The sequence below is a fragment of the Harpia harpyja genome, chromosome 8 (assembly GCF_026419915.1).
Source record: "Harpia harpyja isolate bHarHar1 chromosome 8, bHarHar1 primary haplotype, whole genome shotgun sequence".
NCBI lineage: Eukaryota > Metazoa > Chordata > Aves > Accipitriformes > Accipitridae > Harpia > Harpia harpyja.
In genome coordinates this window covers 8,479,414-8,500,371 of record NC_068947.1, presented here as the reverse complement: position 1 = coordinate 8,500,371, position 20,958 = coordinate 8,479,414, and the positions used below count along the sequence as shown (strand labels likewise).

The 20,958-nt window shown below is 43.3% G+C and overlaps 1 protein-coding gene across 7 annotated transcripts in view; it reads left to right on the top strand.

Moving 5' to 3' along the window:
• LOC128144930 (uncharacterized) overlaps positions 1–12,578 on the top strand; it is a 34,807-nt gene extending 22,229 nt beyond the window's left edge. For 2 of the 7 annotated variants that reach the window (XR_008236266.1, XM_052794378.1), the window contains 2 exons: positions 10,849–10,978; positions 11,079–12,578. Coding sequence is in view for 5 of the 7 variants with exons in the window: in XM_052794378.1 (XP_052650338.1) it covers positions 10,849–10,978; positions 11,079–11,104 (156 nt within the window). In the remaining 2 variants the exon portion in view is untranslated. The other 5 variants (XM_052794380.1, XM_052794379.1, XR_008236265.1 and 2 more) reach the window with 4 other exon arrangements.
• The last annotated feature ends 8,380 nt before the right edge of the window (positions 12,579–20,958 follow it).

Here is a 20,958-nt window from a genome sequence, read left to right as displayed (position 1 = left end):
TTCACGCGAGAGCAGAAATCTGCCAGAGATGCCCGGCAGCCAGCCTCTGAAAACAAAATATTGGGACTGCCCATGAAGAAGAGGAGCTCACAGTTACATCTAGCTGCTGTGCTGTCTGCTTGTATAACCATTTTTTACTTATAGAGAAGCTATTCTGGCAGAGTAAATATTGCCATAGAAGTTCTGAGAGCGGTGTTGAAGGAGAAATGTGTGGATTAGCAGGGATGGCTAGCGAAGCACTCATGTCACCTCTCTGCAGGGTGATGGAAATATTTTATTATTACTAACCTATCCGAGGAAATGGAAGTCCTCCATCCCTTTCCTTGTCCCTGCTGTTTAATAATGAGAGTGGTGAACAATATGGTGTCCTCGACAGTCTTCAGACCAAGAACCTGTGGACAAATTACTAAATTCTTTAAAGCCAAGCAGGTAAAATCTTGATCCTGATGACTTCAGCGGGGCATGGATTTTACTTTATGTGCACAAACTTGCCCATGTGTATAAAGTCCTTTCATACCGTGTTCTGCTGTTGTGTAATAGTTAAATTATTTCCCAGCATTAATGTTTAACATAGATTTTTTTCCAATTTTAATGTAGAATTAATTGATTCCAGTTCTGCCCTGAGTTTCTGGTAACTGAACCATACTTCCTTTGCAGAAGGGTGATGTATGGGGACGTTATTATCTGAACCTGGGTCCGGGAGACAAAGAACCCGATGCGTCGCTGCCTACCACTCCTGCAGCCATTTAAAGCAGCCAGCAGTATGTGTAATGCTCCCCCATTCTTCACCAGTGGTAGTCTGTGCTCACCTTCCAGTGGTGTGAAGAACAACCCATTTTGCTGACCAGTGGAGGATGAGGTCCACAGATACTCACTTTCTCATCTTGCCTCTCCTAATGACTCCTTAGTAGCCTTGGGCATTTCATTTCTTGTCCCTCCCCTTTTTCTCATATTTATAAACCAGGGATAATATTTATACACTCTTTTGGCTGTTACAATGACAATTAATTACTGTTCATGGACTGCTCTGGAAATTAATGTATTGTGCAAGTACTAAGTGTAATTTAATTATTGACTATTCAGAATTATTTGACTCTATAGGCTATTTTTAGCTCTTGTTTCTCAGTCTGTACAGAAAACATACCTATTTCTTTCAGTCTGCAGAAGAGACTGTTAATGCAAAAGGTATATATGCCCTGAAGCTGGCTGCTACAGAAATATGAGACTCTCTAGATGCCTAGAAACCAAAGAAATATTTGCACCATCTTCTATACCCATTAGTGCACCTTCTTTCCTCCCTGTCACCTCCCTTCCTTTCTTAGCATTGCATGGTGTGGTTTTCCCACCAGTTGCTACATTAAACCTACTTGGAGGTTCTCCCTATCTGGAAACAGTTTTGTCTTAAGATTAACCTGTCCCAGATCTTATTTTCAAAACTTATTTCATTTCTGTCTTCTGATCTCATGCTAATTTGTTCATATCTTTTCAAGTTTTAGACTAAGGAAAATAAATTCTGGGGTTTTTTAACAATTTATGACTGCAAATCATTGAGGATTTGGCTGAACTCTATGTGCATGGCTCAGATAAAGTTTCTATGTCATCAGTTGTGAGTCAGTCATGGTTTGGTTGAATGGATGTTGCTTGGTCTCTGGCTGTCTTCACCAACTCATGGATTGTGTGTGCATACATGTGCGTGTGAGCTGGTGGAAACAGGCAGAGAGATGCACTTCACCCATTTTGTGCTGACCTACCCCCTCAGAAACATTGAGAAAAAGCAGTGCCTGTGCTGTGGGGACTCTGGGGACCGTGGGGACCATCACTAAGGAAACTGTATTTGCTCATTGAGTAGATTATTGTCATTATTATGCTTCTTCTGTCTGATGTATGCTGGGTTGTTTTCACGTTCTAGAGAAGGGCGACTCTTGCTCTGTGGAGAATTCAGAAGGACCTCCTTCCCCGTGTCTACAGCAGTCAAGGAGAACAGCATCCTAATATTTGTAGCCAGCTAAAAAAAAAAAAATCATACTCCAAAAGCCATAGTGAGGATCTAAGGAAATGGAGGAGAGTTGCACGCTCAGCCGCTCATCTTTATGACCAGATAAGATCAATGTTCAGACAACAAAAGGTTATAATAAGTTTCTCTACTGGATATTTCTCCTCTACAGACAGTTTTGGTGAGTCTACAGAGACTAACTCAAGAAATGCCCATAATTTCTCAAATTCTCAAATCTGTGCACTGCCAGTAACTCTGTTCAGGGAGTACCAGATAAAATCCAGAAGACTCAGTGACCATCCTCTGCTACACAAATAGTGCAGCTGCTGCAAATGAACCTAGGGAAAAGGAGACCAGTATGTTTATACTGGAGTGGGGAGAGGACCAAGAGACTTTTCAGACTGTCTCCTAACCTAACTGTTGCCCTTAGGATCACCCTGCCTCATGTGAGGTATGATTCAGGACTCTGTAATGCCTTCATTGCCTCAGGCAGCATCTTTTTCCAGAGGAGCAGTAGGAAGAAAACACAAATGTACTAAGTTATGAAGCAATACAGAGCTATCAAGCGGTTCTTCTGACCCAGTCCCTGAAGAGGAGGTCAGAGAGGCAGACCAAGATAAATGGCCATCGCTCCGACCTTGTCTTGATTCATGCACAAAGCCACAAGTCAGTTATTTTTCTGGAAAAAAAATTGGGAGCTGTACAATATTTTTTGACCCAGAAAAGCCAAAATACCTGGAAAGGGGTTTCTTCTCTGCACTGAGGGGTGGCTCTGAGCAGGCTGAGAATGGAGAGGCTGGGGTGAGGAAAAGCCTGTAACAGATGGGTGATGCTGGTTTGAAATACTCCATATGAGGCTTTTTCTGGGCAAGGTTAGAGGATTCACTGAGGCCCTCCTGGATACAAAGGGAGATTGAAATGGAACCTCTGGGGAGAGGCGTGAGCTCTCTCCTGTGCTCAAGGAGATTAAGACTCAGTAGGGACTTGACCGACTGGGAGGTAATTTCTCGTGTAATAACAACAGGGTAAGGGCGTGCATGTGCAAACTCGCGCTGGAGCGGATTGGACTCAGCAGTGAGGACAGCACTGACTGTACTGATGGTGGAGTCGAACGTGGGTTTGCGTGTGCGCGTATAGGCGTATAGTCATGTGTTTCATAAAACTTAAGTGGTTGTGCTGAGGTTGAATGTGTCTGAAGAAGGATCATTGCATACTAAGGGTGAAGAACAGAGGTCAGCAAGCAAGGCTCCTACAAGGGAGCAGCAAGTGAAAGAGGAGTCAGCTGCAGAAAGGGGCAACCCTACATGCAAGGAAAGATGGTGTTTAGAAATTCAGTGAGGGAGCTGTGAATGGGAGGAAACCCTGCTGCATAATACTGCATATCCACATATATTACCATGGGATGGGAGGCGTGAGACCCTCATATTGGATGAATAGTGACAGTTTAGAAGTAAAAACATGGAGAACTGATGGCGGATAACGTAGTTCTGTGCTTGTAAGGAGAAATACATGTAAAGGACAGGAACCAAATAGGATACAGAAACAGCTGTATGCTGTACCCAGTAGCTACAGAAAAGAAACAATACTTTGAAAAAACAATGCTTGCATCTTGCTGGGAGGATAAAACCAAGCGAAAGGGTTTTCCACTAGAAAAGGAAGAGATAACCTGTTCAGAAGAGGGTGTCTTCAGTGACATCTTGTTTTTTTCTTGGTATGACAGTTACCTTGTTGAGCCTTGGGGTATGAATTGTGCTACAGTAACACAAGTAATTAAATGTGTCTGAATAATTAAGCACATTTGAACAGAGAGGAAGGAATACCAGAGACTAAAAAATGCGAAATCGTCATTCAACAGAGGAAAGGGGTTGAGTAACAGTCAGAACGACTCTTCGTATATTCCCAGCATGTCCATGCAGCAGCTACAGCAGTAATTTAGTAATCAGTTAGAGTCAGGGCGCATTTGAGCTGTTACAAAATACATGGTTTGATTTGGTTCCATACCACAGCTCTTCTGGTATCGCTGTTATGGTTTTCTATTAGTATATAATATTCTGCCTAACTGTATTTTAATAGCACACTAGCAGCTTTGTGCTCTGCCCAAAACACAATATTTAAACAAAGAACTGTGGATTTTTAACCCGCTCATATTTTATGACTAAGATTATTGATTTTCTTATAGCACTCCAATAATTTTCTTTGGGGATCACAGTGGCCTTTCACTAATAGGCAATATAACAAGTTGCTCCATTATAATGTGGCCTCATCTTCCAAAGTTTGAAACTTGGCAGCTGAGTAGAAATGGAGAGACCAACAGGGACTTTCCCAGAGGCTTCCTGAGGAGTCAGAGTTGAATTAATTACAACGCAGGCAGAAATGTGTAACAGCTACTGCTTCAGGATCTAAACCAGAAAAATGTCCATTAGGAAAGCTGATGTGATCTCAGATGCAACTATATAAAAATCTGAACTAGGCCATTTGGACATTGGCTGAGCCTGGAGAAAGAACTTACAGAAGCAGTTAATGCAAGCACAGATATCGATCCTCATCCCGGTGCCTGAGTGGGCTCATTCACTGTTTGCCCTCAGCCCCAGCTTGAGTTCTGCATCATGCAGGGACAGATTCATGGGTCATTCCAGCCGGGGCTCACTGTTCAGCCCACCTCCCAGACACCTGTGAACTGTTTTCCAGCCCTGAGTGTGTAGAGGCTACACATGAAGAAAAATAAAGCTATTTGTACCTGGTGTGCTGAGGGAGCTTGGAGGACCTGGCCTCTGACTCGGCCACCGCTGCGGCAGAACCGTGACTCTGTTCCAGCTCCCACACAGCCAGCCGATGCAAACGTCCAGCAACAAGGGTACAAAAACCTATCATTAGTAGCTTTTAAACACAGCGGTTTGGAAGCAGCATAGGAAAACACAAACCCTCTGATTGCAGGAAGCTAGGATTAAGTCCTAGCACCCCAGGAAAAATCGAAACCCGTGTACTAACATCCCCCTTCTGAACAAGTCGCAGAGGCTTCCAGCCTCTGTGGTGACATGTGGCCAAGCATGCCATTAATAGAGAGGGGATGACATCTCACTGAAGTCACATCTCCGGACTGAACATAACTAGGGGAGCGTGTCATCTACAGTAAAACAGGATACAAGCATGACTGTGTATCAAGATATGTTTCTGGATGACACAGTCATGGAAATGACCACCTGTCAGCTGTGCACATTTTGGGAAGAGGGCACAAGGTCTTCATCAGCCAGGAAGACACGTGACAGAACATCAAACTGTGCGGTGTTATAGACAGCCTGCCTGTAGCATGACTGAGAAGGACTGTCCACACACAAAACCGGTACACTTCTAATTCAGCACGGGACCAGATTTGTATCAAGTCAGGTGATGCCCCATTTAAATTAATTTTTAACTGATTTTTTAGTTCTTGGTAAACCTGAACTTCTGTTTTACGTAGATGTGGTTATATTTTTTCTAGAGAGCAATTGTCCCTTCCACCCTCCTTGGGCTTTCCATTTTGTACTGATAATCCCAAAGCAAAATCTCATTAATGTCTTCTGAAAATAGCTCAGAGAGTTGCGGATTCCATCAGAGCAGCTGATTTTGCATTCCAGAGGCGGTGAGCATCACAGAAGCCAACGCAGGGGCTTGGCACAGCAGTACTCACAAGTTCCAAGATGATTTGCCTGTCAGGCACCCATTTAAATGGCATCGTGTCTGTGATAAGCAGCTCTGTCTTCATTATCCTCTCTTAAAAGCCTATACCACTTACTGATTACTTCAAGAGGAGCGGATAAGGGCCCTGTCATTTTACATTGCTTAATACTTTCCATTACAAAAGACCATTGTGAAGTTTCATGAGAAACTTTCATATATTCAGTCTGTTGCGGGGGGGCTGGACTTTCAGCAGCAGCAAAACCCTTTGGCTGGAAAAGTGGAATTCTTGTTAGGTTTTGGCTGATTAATTGTGAAAAAGTATATTGTCCCAGAAAAATCACCCTTACTTTTCATCTTTGGGAAAAAGTTGCTTCCTTGCCAGGATCAGCTTTCTGAGGATGGGCTGTGGCTGTAGCAAAACTGCTCATCTCTCTCCTCTCGGGGTGCCCCAGTGCCATCAGTGATGAGAAGAGAAACAGGCCAGGGGCTTTCCCTCGTCCTGTACAACCAGACATCTTTCTGAGCCCAGTACACAGCGCAGCAGAGCACCTTCTCTTCTGGACCACCACATTAAACACCAGTGTTCCCACTCCTCCCTTCAGCTCCCCTCTCCCCACACATGCCAGGGAGACCCCCTGTCTCCAGAAAGTAAGTAAGGAGCAGGCTGGGCACGGCAGTCCTGGATATGTCCGTTTCCCAGCCTGGAGGGGACACTCGGGGCTCAGTTCGGTTGTCCAAACAGAACTGTCTTGTGGTGTTTCAGATGTCCTCCTCTCTCCTGCAAACTTCTGTGGGGCTGAAGGAAAAGCAGGAGACCCACAATCTTCTGGAGTGGAGGCTGGAGAGTAAATGAGGTTCCCTAGAGTATTTAATACAGCACAAGATGTCTACAATGAGAGAACAGATTCAAACTCTCCTATTCATCTCCACTTTCAGACACTTAAATATAGTTGTCTGCAGTACGCGTATCTGCAGGTGGAGTAGGTGTCTCAGCTCCTATTACTGTCACTGGAGAGCCAGTTAGTACCATTCAGTAGAACCTGGAGAGCTGTGAATGCACCAGGCGTGCCCGTTTTAGGGAAGCCCTGCAGACCCCGTTGACTACAGAGGCAGGATAGGCAAGGGGCTCATGTGTAGACAGCTATTCTAGGAACACCTAAACTTAGGTGTCTGGGTCTGGAGCCGAGTCCCATTCCCTACATCTGTGCCCGGGGTTCAAGTCCTTCTCACAATGGCAGCGGGTTGCTATAGTTACATAGAATTTGTTCTTTATCATTTTCCACTATATGGAAAAAAAACCTGGGGAATTACATTAAAAAAAAACAAAACATGCAAAAACTTTATGTTAACAAGATTCAAGTTGCAAAGTCAGACACTTGAAAACTAAAATTGCTGTATGTAGTTACCCCTGCAACACCTAATTCAGTCGTCTTGTGAATAGATTGCAATTTTCTAGATTTTACAGCATTATAATTTTTTTCATATCCACCTCTCTTCATTTTGCATTTCAAATTACTTTCTTCCAATGTTTAATGATACATTATTAATATAAATATAGCAATACAAATATGTTACAAATATCACTATGCAAAAGCTGTATTTATTCAGGTTGCATAGTCAAGCACTTGAAAGTTAGTTAGGAAATGCCAGATGTACCTACTGCAAGCACAGCAAGATACATTCTCCATCCCAGAAATCTTATGAATCAAATTAACACAAGATGAACCATCTGCTACGGGGATAGGATGGGAAGACAAAACCAATAGTGACCAGGACAAGTTACATAAACTAAGTATGGGCACTAAGAGAAAATGAGTGATTGCCTTATGTTCTAAGCAGTTTCAGGAGATGACTTGGCCCTGGTGCTGTGGACATTCTTGGAGTAATATTCTGTATATTGTCCATATCCCTGGGCCTTCTGAAATAGCGTCATCAGAAACAGTGTGCCTGTGGGGACTCAGACATGCCTTCCTCAAATACCTGTTGACAGACACATTCCTGGTGTTAGGAATTTACAGTATTAAGTGGGAGTTCCTCTAGCAAAAGTGCTGCAAGTAAAAAAAGGACATTTCGTGTTACAGAAAGTGACTCTGGGCTCCAGTGTAAGGGGGGTAGCCCATCCTGAGCCCACCGCCTCAAAAAGCCAGTGCCTTGCAGCGCAGATCCTGCCGTGACCAGCCTCACATCACTGCGAGCTGGCACGTGCTCGGATTAACTTTTTTCGCAATGACTTCATTTTGAGTGTTATTTTCAGGCGCAGGTCTCTGAGCATGGGTGCGTGCACACGATAATGAATATTGCATGCAGAGTTGTGATCCCAGTCTTTGGGTTTTGTGTGTGAGTTCCTCCTGCTGTCTCTGGTGACAGAGGATGACATTGACTCTGCCTAGGACTCCACATGGGATCTTTTAGACATTGAGGACAGAGCAAAGAGGAAATAAAATAGGATTAGGTTCTCAGTTCTTTCTCCTTACTAGGTGTTCCACCAGAACATTACCTCTAACACAGCTCCTCATCTCTTTGTGATGTCTATGTTTTTATGCTCCCGCACAAACATCTTGCCCACGGGAATGTAAAACCAGACAGTAACGTGATTTCCTCTCCCTCTTGCTAGTCTGGATGAAGCCCACTCTTTTGCCCCAAATGCATATTTTTCCAGTGGGCTCTGTGGAGCATCTCAAGCTGCTTTGTGCTACAGGTTTCTGATGAAGATACTGGTGGAAAAGTAGACCACCAGGAATGCTGGGCAAGTCTTCACTGGTTCATCTATCCATCTACTAATTTCAGTTTCAGATCCGTGTCTTTACTGTAGGACCTGGGCGTATTTCCCAGCTTCTGGATCTGTGCGTGCCTTCTTCCCACTTCCAGACCTGGGGTTGAGTCAAGACTTGGATATGCACCAGCCTCCTGCCCCCCGCACCCCAAATTCCCGCATGAGCTGGCCAGAGAGGAGCAGTGACACCCTTTGCCTGCTCTTCTAACTGAAAGAAGAGGAGAGCAGGTCTGCAGGGCTCGCCACAGTGCCAGCATGGGCTATGCTACCTTAGCAGTACCCAGTCATAAGCACTTCACACTCCACTGCAATCTGTTCTCAGTTTCTGGTGCATCAGATGATTCATAACACAGAGGAGAAGAATAACTAGGTATAAACAGCAACTCCCACCACGCTCCTATTAATCATCTCAGAGTATTATTGTCCCACCACATTCCGCCCACCAGCTGATACCCCTCCAGAGTGTTCATGTCCCATATGCTTGTGCAGCAAAGGGTGGCTAAACACGTGCGAAGCCGTGCCCGTGCGCATTTGCAGTTCTCCCGATAACCAGCGATTCTCCCTTTGTTCCTCCTGGAATCTCAGTAATCCACTCCCCGCCCACACGCCTGCCATCTGTTTTGGGCTTTTTGGTGCTGTCGCTGTACCCGCGTAAGAACAACTGCTCACAGCTCATCCTCAGAAACGTGTCAAATGTTGCTTTCTTTCCAGTCTAGAAGGAGGAACTGTGGGAAGGTTATGGAGCTCTCCCCTTTCTTGGTTTCTGAGAGTTTTGAAAAAATATCTTTTCTGTAATGATCACAACACAGAAATGATCTGGCTTACAAAATGCGCTCTTCTTCCCTCCTACGCATGCTTCAAAACAAAACCCTTGCCCTGATCTTTCTTTGGAGAATGCAGTCTATTGTTAGTACTCTTTGCTATTGTTAGTATGGACTGTTATAGTGTTTCCTAAATTTCCTTATTCCAGTAGGTGGAAAAAATACACCACTTCTCTGACCTTTTGAACTGCTTCCTTTGCTTAGCTGTCAGCATAAGTCAATGCATAATATGTAAAAAGGGTAGAAGAATATACACGTGTTTTGGTTTGTAAAAGTGGGGTCAAGTAGGTGGGAGAAAGAAACGGTAGGAATATAGAGGTATGGATTTATCTTCTTTAGGTTGTTTCCCGTATGTAGTACACCCTGTTTCTTGGCCTCCACAAGAGCAGGCGGGTCCACATTCACCCTATGCAGTGCCATTAGCACTAGAAGGTTCTCTGGAAACTTTATGCTAATGACTTCAAGCCAAGCTACCAAATGGACAGCTCGTTTCTGTAATTGGGTGATTTTTCTCTAACTTCATCCACACTACTTTCAAAACCATCTCTAATGTACATCTTGACTGGTCTAAGCAATATTATTTGTTTTCAAAATGTCATTAGTTTAATGTGGGAATTTTCTGTTTGGCACAAAAGTGAAGGCACATTCTCACTGCAAGTGTGTTGGAGCTCACCTGTGGTACTTTCCATTACATCAGTCACTAGGAAATTGCACATTTCTACATCGCAAAAGGCTACATAGTTGTCACTGCTGAAACAAAATGGGGTGGAAGGAAGAAATAGCTTTCTTCTTAAACATGAATAATAGTTCAGCTGGGTAAAATGGCTTTTGAAAAACTTTTCAGAATAATTCCCTTCCTCCTGAGGCTAAGTTAGAGGAATTGCTAAGAGAAGAAGTTCAGAATTGAAACCACAAATTGAATAGAATATCTCCTGGAGACTTCACAATGGAAATATTGTCCCCGTGAGTGTTAATAACCTATTTGCCATTGCTTTCCATCCAGGCCAAAGAGAAGGGGGAAAAAAAGAGGGAGTGAGAATAGAAGGCTAAACACTTTTGTATAATCCAATGTTGTGATTTCCCTCCTAGCTGCCAACAAAAGCAACACTTTGAATTTTGGCTGATAATTCAACTGGGAGAATCTCAAACAGTTTACAGATTAGCAGAAGAACAACTGTGACACGAATAGTAACAGACTAAGCAAAACAACAGAAGGAAAAAATGCAAGATCTCCATAAGAAAACACTTTGCATCTCAAGGGCAATCAGTTAAGTCCCTTAAGTACAACAGTCCACCCCTTACCTTGGCAGCCACCACACCCAAGAAACACAAGCTTCAGGAGATTGAAACTAGATGTGAGCTGGGCAGATCATTTACATCCCATCTTTTCTAGTGATGCTTGGAAGTGGAGCTTTCTGTGAACTCTAAACTTACACTGCAAAGCATCAAAGCATTTTGTTGTCCTGTTGTGGTGCCTCCTTATTATAGGCATGTGATGCCTTACATGTATTTTGAGACCTGCCTGCTGTATTTATTCATTCATGCCTGCAATTTTTACTTACATCATCCTCATCCTTGATCATCTCTATCATCTCTATCTCGAGTACCCATTCCGGTACCAAGTTCACCATTGGATGATATGGATCATGTCCCCATGGCTCCCTGGCCAGAAGTCTTCAGATGCAACCATTTGTGGGAAATTTTTTGGCAGAGATGCTCTATCCTGCATGGGAGGTAAGGAGGGAGGAAAGATAATACAATACATTTCCTCTTTTGTTGCTTTTGCAACCTGTTGATCATCTTTAAAAGATGAGTGATTCTTTTTTTCTTTTAGATATGTTGGCAAATGTCCAGAAATGAAGATGCATTTATCATAAACCTGGAGATGCTAGAGACATGAGGGACTTAGTGGTCCCTAAGACTATCTCTTGAGGCAGCGTTCCTGCAAAATCCATTATTCTTTCCACGTCTTTGTCACAGCTAGTGAATCTTTTGCTCTATCTTAAAAAAGCTTGGTGATATTTCCTTTGCCTTCCTTTCTAGAGGTAAAAGAGGCAATAGGAGACCCAGGCTGTTTTCAGCCCATGCCTAATATGGGAAAAATCAGAAGGCTCCAAACGTTTCACCAGAGCAGTTTTCTCTCAGGTCTAATCAGTAAGAATGAGAAAAGAAGATATGGCTTTGCCATAGCCTGCTGGGTCCATTGTTTTTCTTTGTTAGCAAACTACAATATCTATGTTCACAGCATAAGAATGCAGCCAACAAATCGTAGACATACCATATATTTCATGGGTTTAGCAACCCATAAAAGTTGAGAGTAGCATCTGATTTATCTCGGCAAATGGCTCCAGCTGTTCTTGGGAACATATTTTTTTAATCAAAGGAGGTGTTCCCTAAATTAAGTCTTGATTCGAATCTCCTTGTCCAGGGATATATTTACAAAACTATTTGTAAAATATTATCTACTTCATAAAAACATTTTGAATGCTTTGTTAATGCAGTGTGGTGGGACTTTCCTGTAATCATTGTTTCTTCCCAAAGGAAACCGACATGATGATTAGTAATTGCTGGATTATCAAACAGTGCACAAGCTCATTTTCTGGCCTAAGCAAGTTATTACAGTTCCATAAATGCTTAGCCACATACATTATTCTACTATACCAACCTATTACTAAAGAGACCACTGAGGAGAGGACACACGACCCGTAGAGGGACAGAGGAATATTTACTTTCCTGAATGCTGCGGTGTTTTACTTGCTTGCTGTGTGTGGTGTTGCTTCTTTCAGGTGTGAATGCAATGGATGCATGGCCCCCACGTCCCACAACATCTTGATACGGGGATAATGACAAGTGATGATGTTATACAAATACGTGAAGTTCAGCTTGGCCTGGTTTTAAATAGTGAGGTCAACCTTTGCTCATCTGCGACCATCCAGCACGGCTGTTTTATGGTCCCTCCCTGTTCACTCTCCTACCAACTTTCCTTTTGTCCCTGAAGCCTAAATCCCGATATGACACAGAGATGAAAAATCTGCAGGCTGGTGTCCATTGGAAAAAAAGCCTATTGGTCTTCACAGGCCTCTGTAAATCACTAGATGACCTTCTTTCTTCCAGAAAGGAAATCGAAGGAAGAGCATGACAAATACATATTTTTGACTGGTTAATATCTAATTTTAACTACTAGGTGACTGTATTGGAAAGACAAGGCAGAGGTTTTTTAGAGGGATTTTTTTTTTCCAGTGGAAAATGCTGGTTTGACAAAAATGAAATTTTTTACTGGTGCTTATGGCTTTCATTAAAATATTTGCCAAAAATGTTGAAATATTCTGTTCTCACCTTTTTGCTACAGCTTTTATGTTACACTGCTATTTTACATCAATGCAAACTGAAGTCTAATTGAGTAAGTCCAAAGAAAACAATTTGTCCTTAATGTTTGAACATTTCCCTCCATGAAAAAAATCCGTGGCCATCACTTTTATTTATGATTCACAATGAAACCAAATTTTGAAGCCCTGGAGTTTTCCAGAGGGTGGGATGTCTGGTTTCTGACTGCCCCTACTTTTGGTGCGGCTGTGAGATGGATGACAATGCTGATGGTGCCGCAGAAACAGGACCGACGGGGCGCAGCACACGACATGGCCTGAGGTCTCTGCTCCGTACCGCAGCATCCAAGTGCCACAAAAGCTCCATTCAGCAGGGTCCCTGGAAAACTCCCTTTTAACCCACTCTAGTTGCTTTTTCTTTCCTAATTTATTGTTTGGGTGGTTTTTTCTTTTTCTCTTCCAGGGACTTTTTTCACAGTCTTGGCTTGCTTTCTCTTTCTGTCTCTCTTAAATACTCCGGTGAGTGTAATGCTCTCTGTTGGCGGTCCATATGTAGGTTAAAGAACAAGAAGGAATACTTTGCTCTCATCAAGAGGTGGGTAAACTGCCTAAAATTTTTTCACGGGAAACATATTCAAATCCCTGCAGGAAGGTGGAAACATGGATGGTATAAGACCAGCCTATTTCATGGTTTATAACTTTTATCAGTATGTAAATGAAAGACGGCAAGTGGCTCTTTCAAACATTCACAGTAAAAGTGCTCATTTGGTCTCATTATCAAAAAATAAGTGATGAAAGAGATGGGGACATGGTAGAGAGAGTCAGAGACAGGGATGTGACTAGCGTCCAAACTGAGTCGTCTTAACCTTTACTTGGGGCTGTGTTGCAGACTTACTTTTTGACCCAAGGAAAGTCATTCACCCAGGTTTTTCAAAGCAGCCATTAAATTCAGGAGCCCAAACTGAAACACCGTGAGAGGGACTCCTCTCACTGGAGATGTCTATACGTGGGGGTGGTCACGTATACCCTCTTTACGACTAGGAGAAAGCAACAGCTGGGTCCAAGACATGTTACCTCCGGATTGCTTTGAATATCCACATCAGGATGAAATTAGCCTGTCTCAGCAGTGCCTGTTTCAATCCCCAGCCTACAAGGGGAGCCGACACGGCTAACTCACGCACTGTTATGTGTACCAGCAGCGTAGATGTCTGACGTTAGGCGAGAGGCGTCTGCCTCGTGGCATCTTGTTTGGTGCAGCTGCTGAGTGGCTGCAAACCCCACTAACCTTTGGGGATACCCACACAACAGGTATTTTGGAAGCGAAACCATTTTCTTTTGATCCAGTACATTGAACTTGCAAAAATTTTATATCTGACAGCCTGGCATTTTTTTTCCTGAGGGAAAATATCCTCTCAGGATCATGCTGGTTTTGTGTCATGGTTCTTAAGGCTCAAGGCCAAAGAAAAAAAAACAAAAAGTGAGAAAGATGCTATTAGGAAATCACAGATACTGTTAAGGGCCTAAACGATTGTGCTGTTCCTTTCAGAACACAATTGCTTAAGCAAAAAATCGCCTTGTTTTTAGAATTACAGCAGGGGTCAGGTAAGATCAGCATCTCGTGAATTTTACTAATGGAGATGTTCAGCCTGGCAGTTTCAGTGCCTCCCCAGTTGCTATTTCTTGTATTTATGCATAGCCATAAAACTGCTACAGGTCTCAAATAAGGAACAAGAATCCCTAAAAATTATAAGGTGTCAGAACAGAGAAACAGAATAGAGAAAACTCAGACAACACTCCCTACCCATTCTATCTATCTTTCCTGTGAACTACTAGAGAAGGATAAAAATCTTGAAAAGATTAAACAGAAACTTCTTAGCTTTCAAATAGCACTCCAGTGTACTAATGTGCATCCCAGGCCAAATTCAGCCCTCATGGAAGTGACTGGAATACTCATGAAGTCAGGAAATTCATGGAGTCAGGCTTATGCCTAAACTTGGCTTCATATGTCATATGGGGGAGCTCATATTTTTTTCTCCTTGGAGTGAAAATACAGTTTTCAACCAGGATATGATACATCCCTTCAAAAATAATATACAAAGTCCCTGTCATAGAAGCTCAGCTACACCAATTACAGCTTTATGCAGCACTCAAAAGCAAAAGAATAAAGAACTGCTACAGCCCTGACACAAGCTGGGATGAACATGATGTGTATCTGACTTCTGGTTTGAATTCAGCAGGCTTCTCTATTCTAAAAGAACAAATGGATCTTGCTTCCCCAAGCATATGGCAGCAACACATGCGATTTACATCCCATATGGGGTCTCTTTCAGGCAACCGTCAGACTATAAAATGTCGCAAGAAATTGCTTTAGATGCCCATTATATAGTGCAGACACTTAGCATTCCCCTTTGTAGCACTGTCCATAGGTCCAGGAGAGGTGCTTTTAATATAATTGTTGTTTGTGCTGCATTAGTACCTGAAAGTTAGGGATCACTGCAGCACCTCTGCCGTCGTACTGTGAAAAATGTAGGATTCCTTCAGATGCCCATGGTCTAATATAGCAGCAGATGAAACCAGTTGGTGTGATGCATAATGAGAAAGAATGGGACAGGAAAAACAACGCTGTGTGGTTACTACATAGCGTATTTTATCACTTGGTCTCAAAGCACTTGGTAAACAAGGTAAGCAAAATTATTCCTGTATCAAAGATGGGGAGACAGAGGCACAAGCAGGTGACTTTTCAGAGCATGCATGGCAGAGCTGGCATCAAAACGTAAGTTGCAGTCCACCTCTTTACACACTTACACTGCCTCCTCCTCACATACTTTGGTCCTGTTTAAATAGATCATGCAGTATCTATGAATAGTTCAGTCACATACATATAAATGTGTAGGCAAAAACCCACAGAGAATAGGCCTTTTTATTTCCTTGGCTGCCTGCACAGTCGTGCTTAATTGGCACCATTGTGTAGGCAGCACAATAAAAATGCCTAGCAAAATGATCAGATGCAGATTTTAAGGCCTAGTATCAGAAGGGCCTTCCTTCTGCGATGAAGAAAACATGCGTATACTCAGTGGGAAACTAGATATCCAGGCAAATGAGGCTAGAATTTCTGGCATAGCAGAGGATGCAAATCAACAAGGCATTAAAGTAAATAAACAGATAGAAGCCTGGAAAGGGAACAGAGAATATTTGTGCTTGATGTAATTATAAGGAAGACAGCAGCAGAAAGGGATAAAACAAGGAAGGAAATCGCTTGATCAGTGCACACGCATTAGGTTTAAGTGGTTTTGATACTAGGAAGGCCAAGAGGAGGAAGGATTCATAAGTTTCCATCACAGTGGGCTATTATGAACACCATGTTGGGCACAGCAAGTAACTCGGGCTGTGGGAATTCACCTTACAGTGGATCTGAAAGATGACAAGAGTGATCAATGAGAGACCACTGAGGTCAAGAAGAATGGTGACGACTAAGGGAAGGGGAGTAAGATGCAAAGGATATTGAGGTTTTAGCCTAATAACATGACTTCCAGGTTAATGAGTCACTCTTACAAGCACATAAGAGTACGTAGTCAGGATGCAGAGATGACCAATGTACTATAAGATTTTCTTTTCAAAGGAAGAAAGGAGAAGAACAGCGGAAGCTGTTGACAAGAAGCATTAAAGGAATAACCAGAGAAAAAGAAAGAGGTCTTGAGAAGGGCAGAACTGCCAAAGCCAAAGAAAGAAAACATTTCAGCAAGGGTGTAAAACTGATGGCACCAAAGCCAGTTAGAAGCCTTAGGACCTAAGGAAGATACTCTATGATATGGTCTGGTAGTTGGGAAAGAAGAGATGGCACGTAGCATATGTGCCACCCACCAACAAATGCATGAGAACTGGGCAACTGTTTGTCCCATTTCACCTAGCCTTGCACAAGAGCACGTAACAGAATTTTAGTTGTGTGGCAAAAGCCTTGTCTTGAAGGATAATATTTCTTTTCACAAGCCAAGCTTATATCGTATCCTTCAGCCATCCTACAGTGACACTGTTGTTAATACAGCTGACTTGACATGGCAGTGCCATGAAACCCAGATAACGGTACTGTGACAACCCAAGCATTTCACAGCACATCACATAGCCGGTCTCCAGGCAGTAATTTGCCTGCAATATTGGCCCCTTAGCAAGAATTTGAAAAATCCGGAGAACATAGGCTGGACAGGAACATGCTCAATGCAACACTCTGAAGTTCCTGCAGTCATTAATCTGATGTTTTTCTTTTACCTCTTCTGGTTATTCTGGCCCATTTTATTGAGACTGTATATTAAGTCACTCGAGGCTTCACCTTTAGGTTTGCATGCAGCAAGTTTTTGATGTATGTTTTTAATAAATTTTCTTTAGTTCACTCAGGCAACAACCTCCCCAGTGCCAAACACCCACGCCGAGCCTGCTGTCCGCAGGAGGCTTTCCATTTATTCCAGTGAGCCAGGTCAAGCCACAGTCAAAGCCTTATTCTTGGGAGGCTCACTCTAGGCTATAAAACTGATAATGACATGAGGACAGCAAGCCTAGTGCTCAGACACAGTAATTGCTCAACAGTCCATGAGAGAGATATTCATAGTACATAGTAAGCAGCCAGTGTGGGGAGACCAGAGAGTCCAGAAAGACAAACGTATTGTTCTCTGATGGAGACCTCCAGATGACTTCTCTCTGCCTTCGTCTAGACTGGAATTAACCTTATGAATTCAGGTAATTATTCTCTGTCCCGACTCCTGTGTTAGTGGCTTCAGAAAGCCTTCTCCCTGCTGTCTCCAGTAACAGCAGTCCACAAGGACATTTCAGATCTTAATTGAAAGGGAAATGTTTGCCAAAGGTCAGTTCAAGTGGAAGAAAAGCCCCTTTCATTGTGGCTGGGGGGAGAGCAGAGCAAATAAGTATCTCAAGGGAGGCATGGAAAGCCTTTGTGATTTATTTGTTAGGAGGCAGGTGGGAACCAGTGAATTTTCCCCCTCTTATTTATTTTTGCCCGGCCTTTACAAACTCAACACATTTCTAGCAAGGACATACATCATCTCAGCACAGTTCTCAAGATCGTCCTTTTTTCCTACACTTATGCACACACGTGATAGATCACGCTGCTTATAACTTTGTGTGAATTAGTGCACAGGAATGTTTAAATAAATGGTTGGAGTGGCTCATGTCACTTGCTGATGACCACCAACCACTCTGAATGTAAAACGCCATTCAGAGACCAGAAGAGCATCCGTCTTGGATTTCACTTGAGATTACAATGCCAGCGCCGATGCAGAGACTGAAATTTAAGAAGAAAAAGGATGGGAAATTACAAAGGACATACTGAAGGCCTCCTGACGGTTCAAGGCAGAGGCAGGAAATCCATCATGAATGATTTTAGCAAAGTCTTCTGCTAAACTGGACCTCTAACTCTTTGGTGTGGAGGTATTTCTCTATAGACCCAGACATCTCCGGCAGCTGTCATTCTGTTCCAAAATTTTCCATCTCAGATAAATGTAGGATCACTTCTTTCTTATTTTTGTGGCTACAGACAATATATGACGTGAATGGAAGAACACACTGTATTCATTACTGGGGGGTGTGGTGGTGTTCTTAAAAAAATCTCTCATTTCAGGCCTTTGTTCCACACTGTGTTACACTTCTGGGTCCTGGGAAGCTGAGATGTGCATTAGGATTCTGGGACTGAGAGGTGGCACTGGGCAGAGGAGGAACAGTCAGTCCATTTCACAGATGATTTTGACAATTCCGGCTGTGCTGAGAGTCTCTGAAAAAAGGAAAGAAGATCCTGGCTACAGGACAGTCCCCTGACAAGCACCTCAGTGCCAAACACTGGAGGTGGCTCCAGGATGGTCAGACCAGGAGCCCAGGGTGTCAGGCAGCCATGGACTCAGATGCTTGGGAAGGAGGATCCTCAAAGTTTGTAGGCTTTCAGCTCTCTGTCCCCTCACCAGGTAAACACCTAGGTTAAAGGATACATATTCTCTTCAGCAGCCTCCTGAAAAAACTCAGAAGTAAAACATTTCCTAAAGAAAGACTGAGCTCTATCATGAAAAACTGACTTGGCACAGTGTTTTGATATCGAGTGTCGCAACTGCAGCTGAAAAATCTGCCACCAGTTTTTGCAGAGGTTTCACGGTTAAGCATGTCGTCCTGCTTAAGAATGTGCTTAAGCATGTCCTGTGTTTGCTTCTGCAAAGACCCACTGTAACACACGTCATCTGTCTTCATTGTGGTATTAGGCAACCAGGCATCTCTGTGAACAATGGCTCTCCATCAACTGGTTGAAAAAAAAGACTGCTTCAAGGAAAGGCACTCGCTACCTCTTTCGGAGACAGTCCAGACATTTAGGATGTAAAGGCTAATCCAGTTCAGCCATGTAAGGCCGATACTCTGCAGATATTACCTTTTTTAGCTGCCTGGACTTTGGCATAACAACCCTGACATGCTGCCAGCTACAAGGGCCTTCTTTATTTTTTATAATAGCCTTTGACACCTGTTTTACACAGGCAGCAGTAATCTGGAGACAGGAAGTATGTGCTAGCTTTCTGAGATACTGAGGGCTTAAGGTCCATGCGATTTCTGCGAATTTATTTCTCCTGAAAGTCAGGTCCCGTGTCTATAAATTAGCCTGGCAACTCAGCAGGGCCCTGATTATTGTCACTTGCAACGTATGGTGTTCAGAATCAACATGCTTGTTCTCCTTCTTCTGTCCACCTCAGCAATGAGGAAGAGTAAGAACGCCCATCGTGGTCCTGAGCATTAGCAGCAGGCACTGGGAAACAGCTTTATCCCATTGCAGAATGGGTTAAGTCCTAAAAGTTGCAGGTGAAGCAACAGCCCTGGCTAACTAGTGACGATCTCACAGGACCACCTTTGTGGGAGGGAAACTCCCACAGTCATCTACATTGAAATAGCGGTGTTATGTCTAGCTGCAGAGACGGGAACAAGGAACGGGTGACTTTCTGATGTACTCAGAGCTAAAACTTTCAAACTGGCCGTAACTGACTGCCCCCACAATTCAGAATCCATTCTGCTTTTATAAACCTCTGATAGAGATTGGTCTCACTGCCCTCTCACAATGACAGAAAAGCTTTTCCTTAGCAGAACCAGTTATTATCCTGCTATACGGATGCCTAAAAGCAATGTGTGTCATGGTCACTACAATACAGTCTTTTAGAGGAATTTATTTAACATGTTTTCCTGAGCCCTTAATTGCAGTCTTGTGAATCCTAGTTACTACCCTGACCAAATCAACAGTATTGCTGGAAGAATAACTATAATCTCCTGGTTTCCTTTTCTCAGGAAGGCAACTAGTAAAATAAATAGTTCTGCTGTACTGCAACTTCCTATAGCTGTTTTTGATTGCATTTTCCTCCCTAGTGCCACAATAAGAATTAAACTCCTGTCTCTGGTGCGGTTTTCGGATGCTCTCCTGCTGTGAAGTGATGCTGTGAAAAGCCCAGTGATTCACAGCTCTGATATTTCATGTCTAATAGAATTATTTCTGGATGGAATTGTTAGCTTTCCTGAGAGAGAGACACTCATAAAGCTGGTAGGAGACAAATTATATGCGTCTACCCTTGTCTCCTTTGCAACGCTTCTCAAAATCAAACTGGCTACACTTTTAAAAATTCCTCCTATTGCAAGAATGTGTAAGCAATTTAAAAAGTAAAACATCGGGCATTGTAATTATGCAAAACACGGGAAATTCAGGGTTACAAATGGATTTAAGAAAGACCCAGCTGTGTCACAGCACAGGGGAGTAAGAGAGAGGGATCTGAAAGCTCTCTTGTCTTCCTTCGTAGATCCTACTATCAGTAGCTCTGCGTTATAGGATTATATGCCTATAAGGCATATGTATAGATCACCACATGAGGTGTGTTCTGTAATTGCTGGATTGGGATTAAGACATTTTATTGCTTGAAGTCAGTCTGAGTTTAACGTGCTTCGAAACCCCCCCACGGTTCCTGCCCCTGCTGCCTTTGGAGGTGGCTGTGCCCCAGAGGAACCCGCAGGGGAAACCCCCTGGAGAGGTACATGTGTCACTGACCCACTGGTGTCGGATCCCCAGAAATCCCCCCAAACCGCTCTGGAATTTAAGTCAGAAATCTGAGCTGCGGAGTGAGTCTTGAAAGCCTGCTGGTGAGGCATGCAGGGATTCTGTGGCGCTGGGAGACATTTCTTTTCAACTAGTTAAAGTCCCAAAGTAAGCAAATAGCCTTCAAATGCTATCAATTACAAAATATTCTAGTCCGCCTGGGGAAAGTGCAACGCACCATCACCATCCTTGGGGTGCCCCGCACCGGCAGGTTTGCAGGATGGGTGCAAACCTCCCCGTGCTGAGGCTGCAGTTGGGGGGGGCTCAGCCCCACCACACCA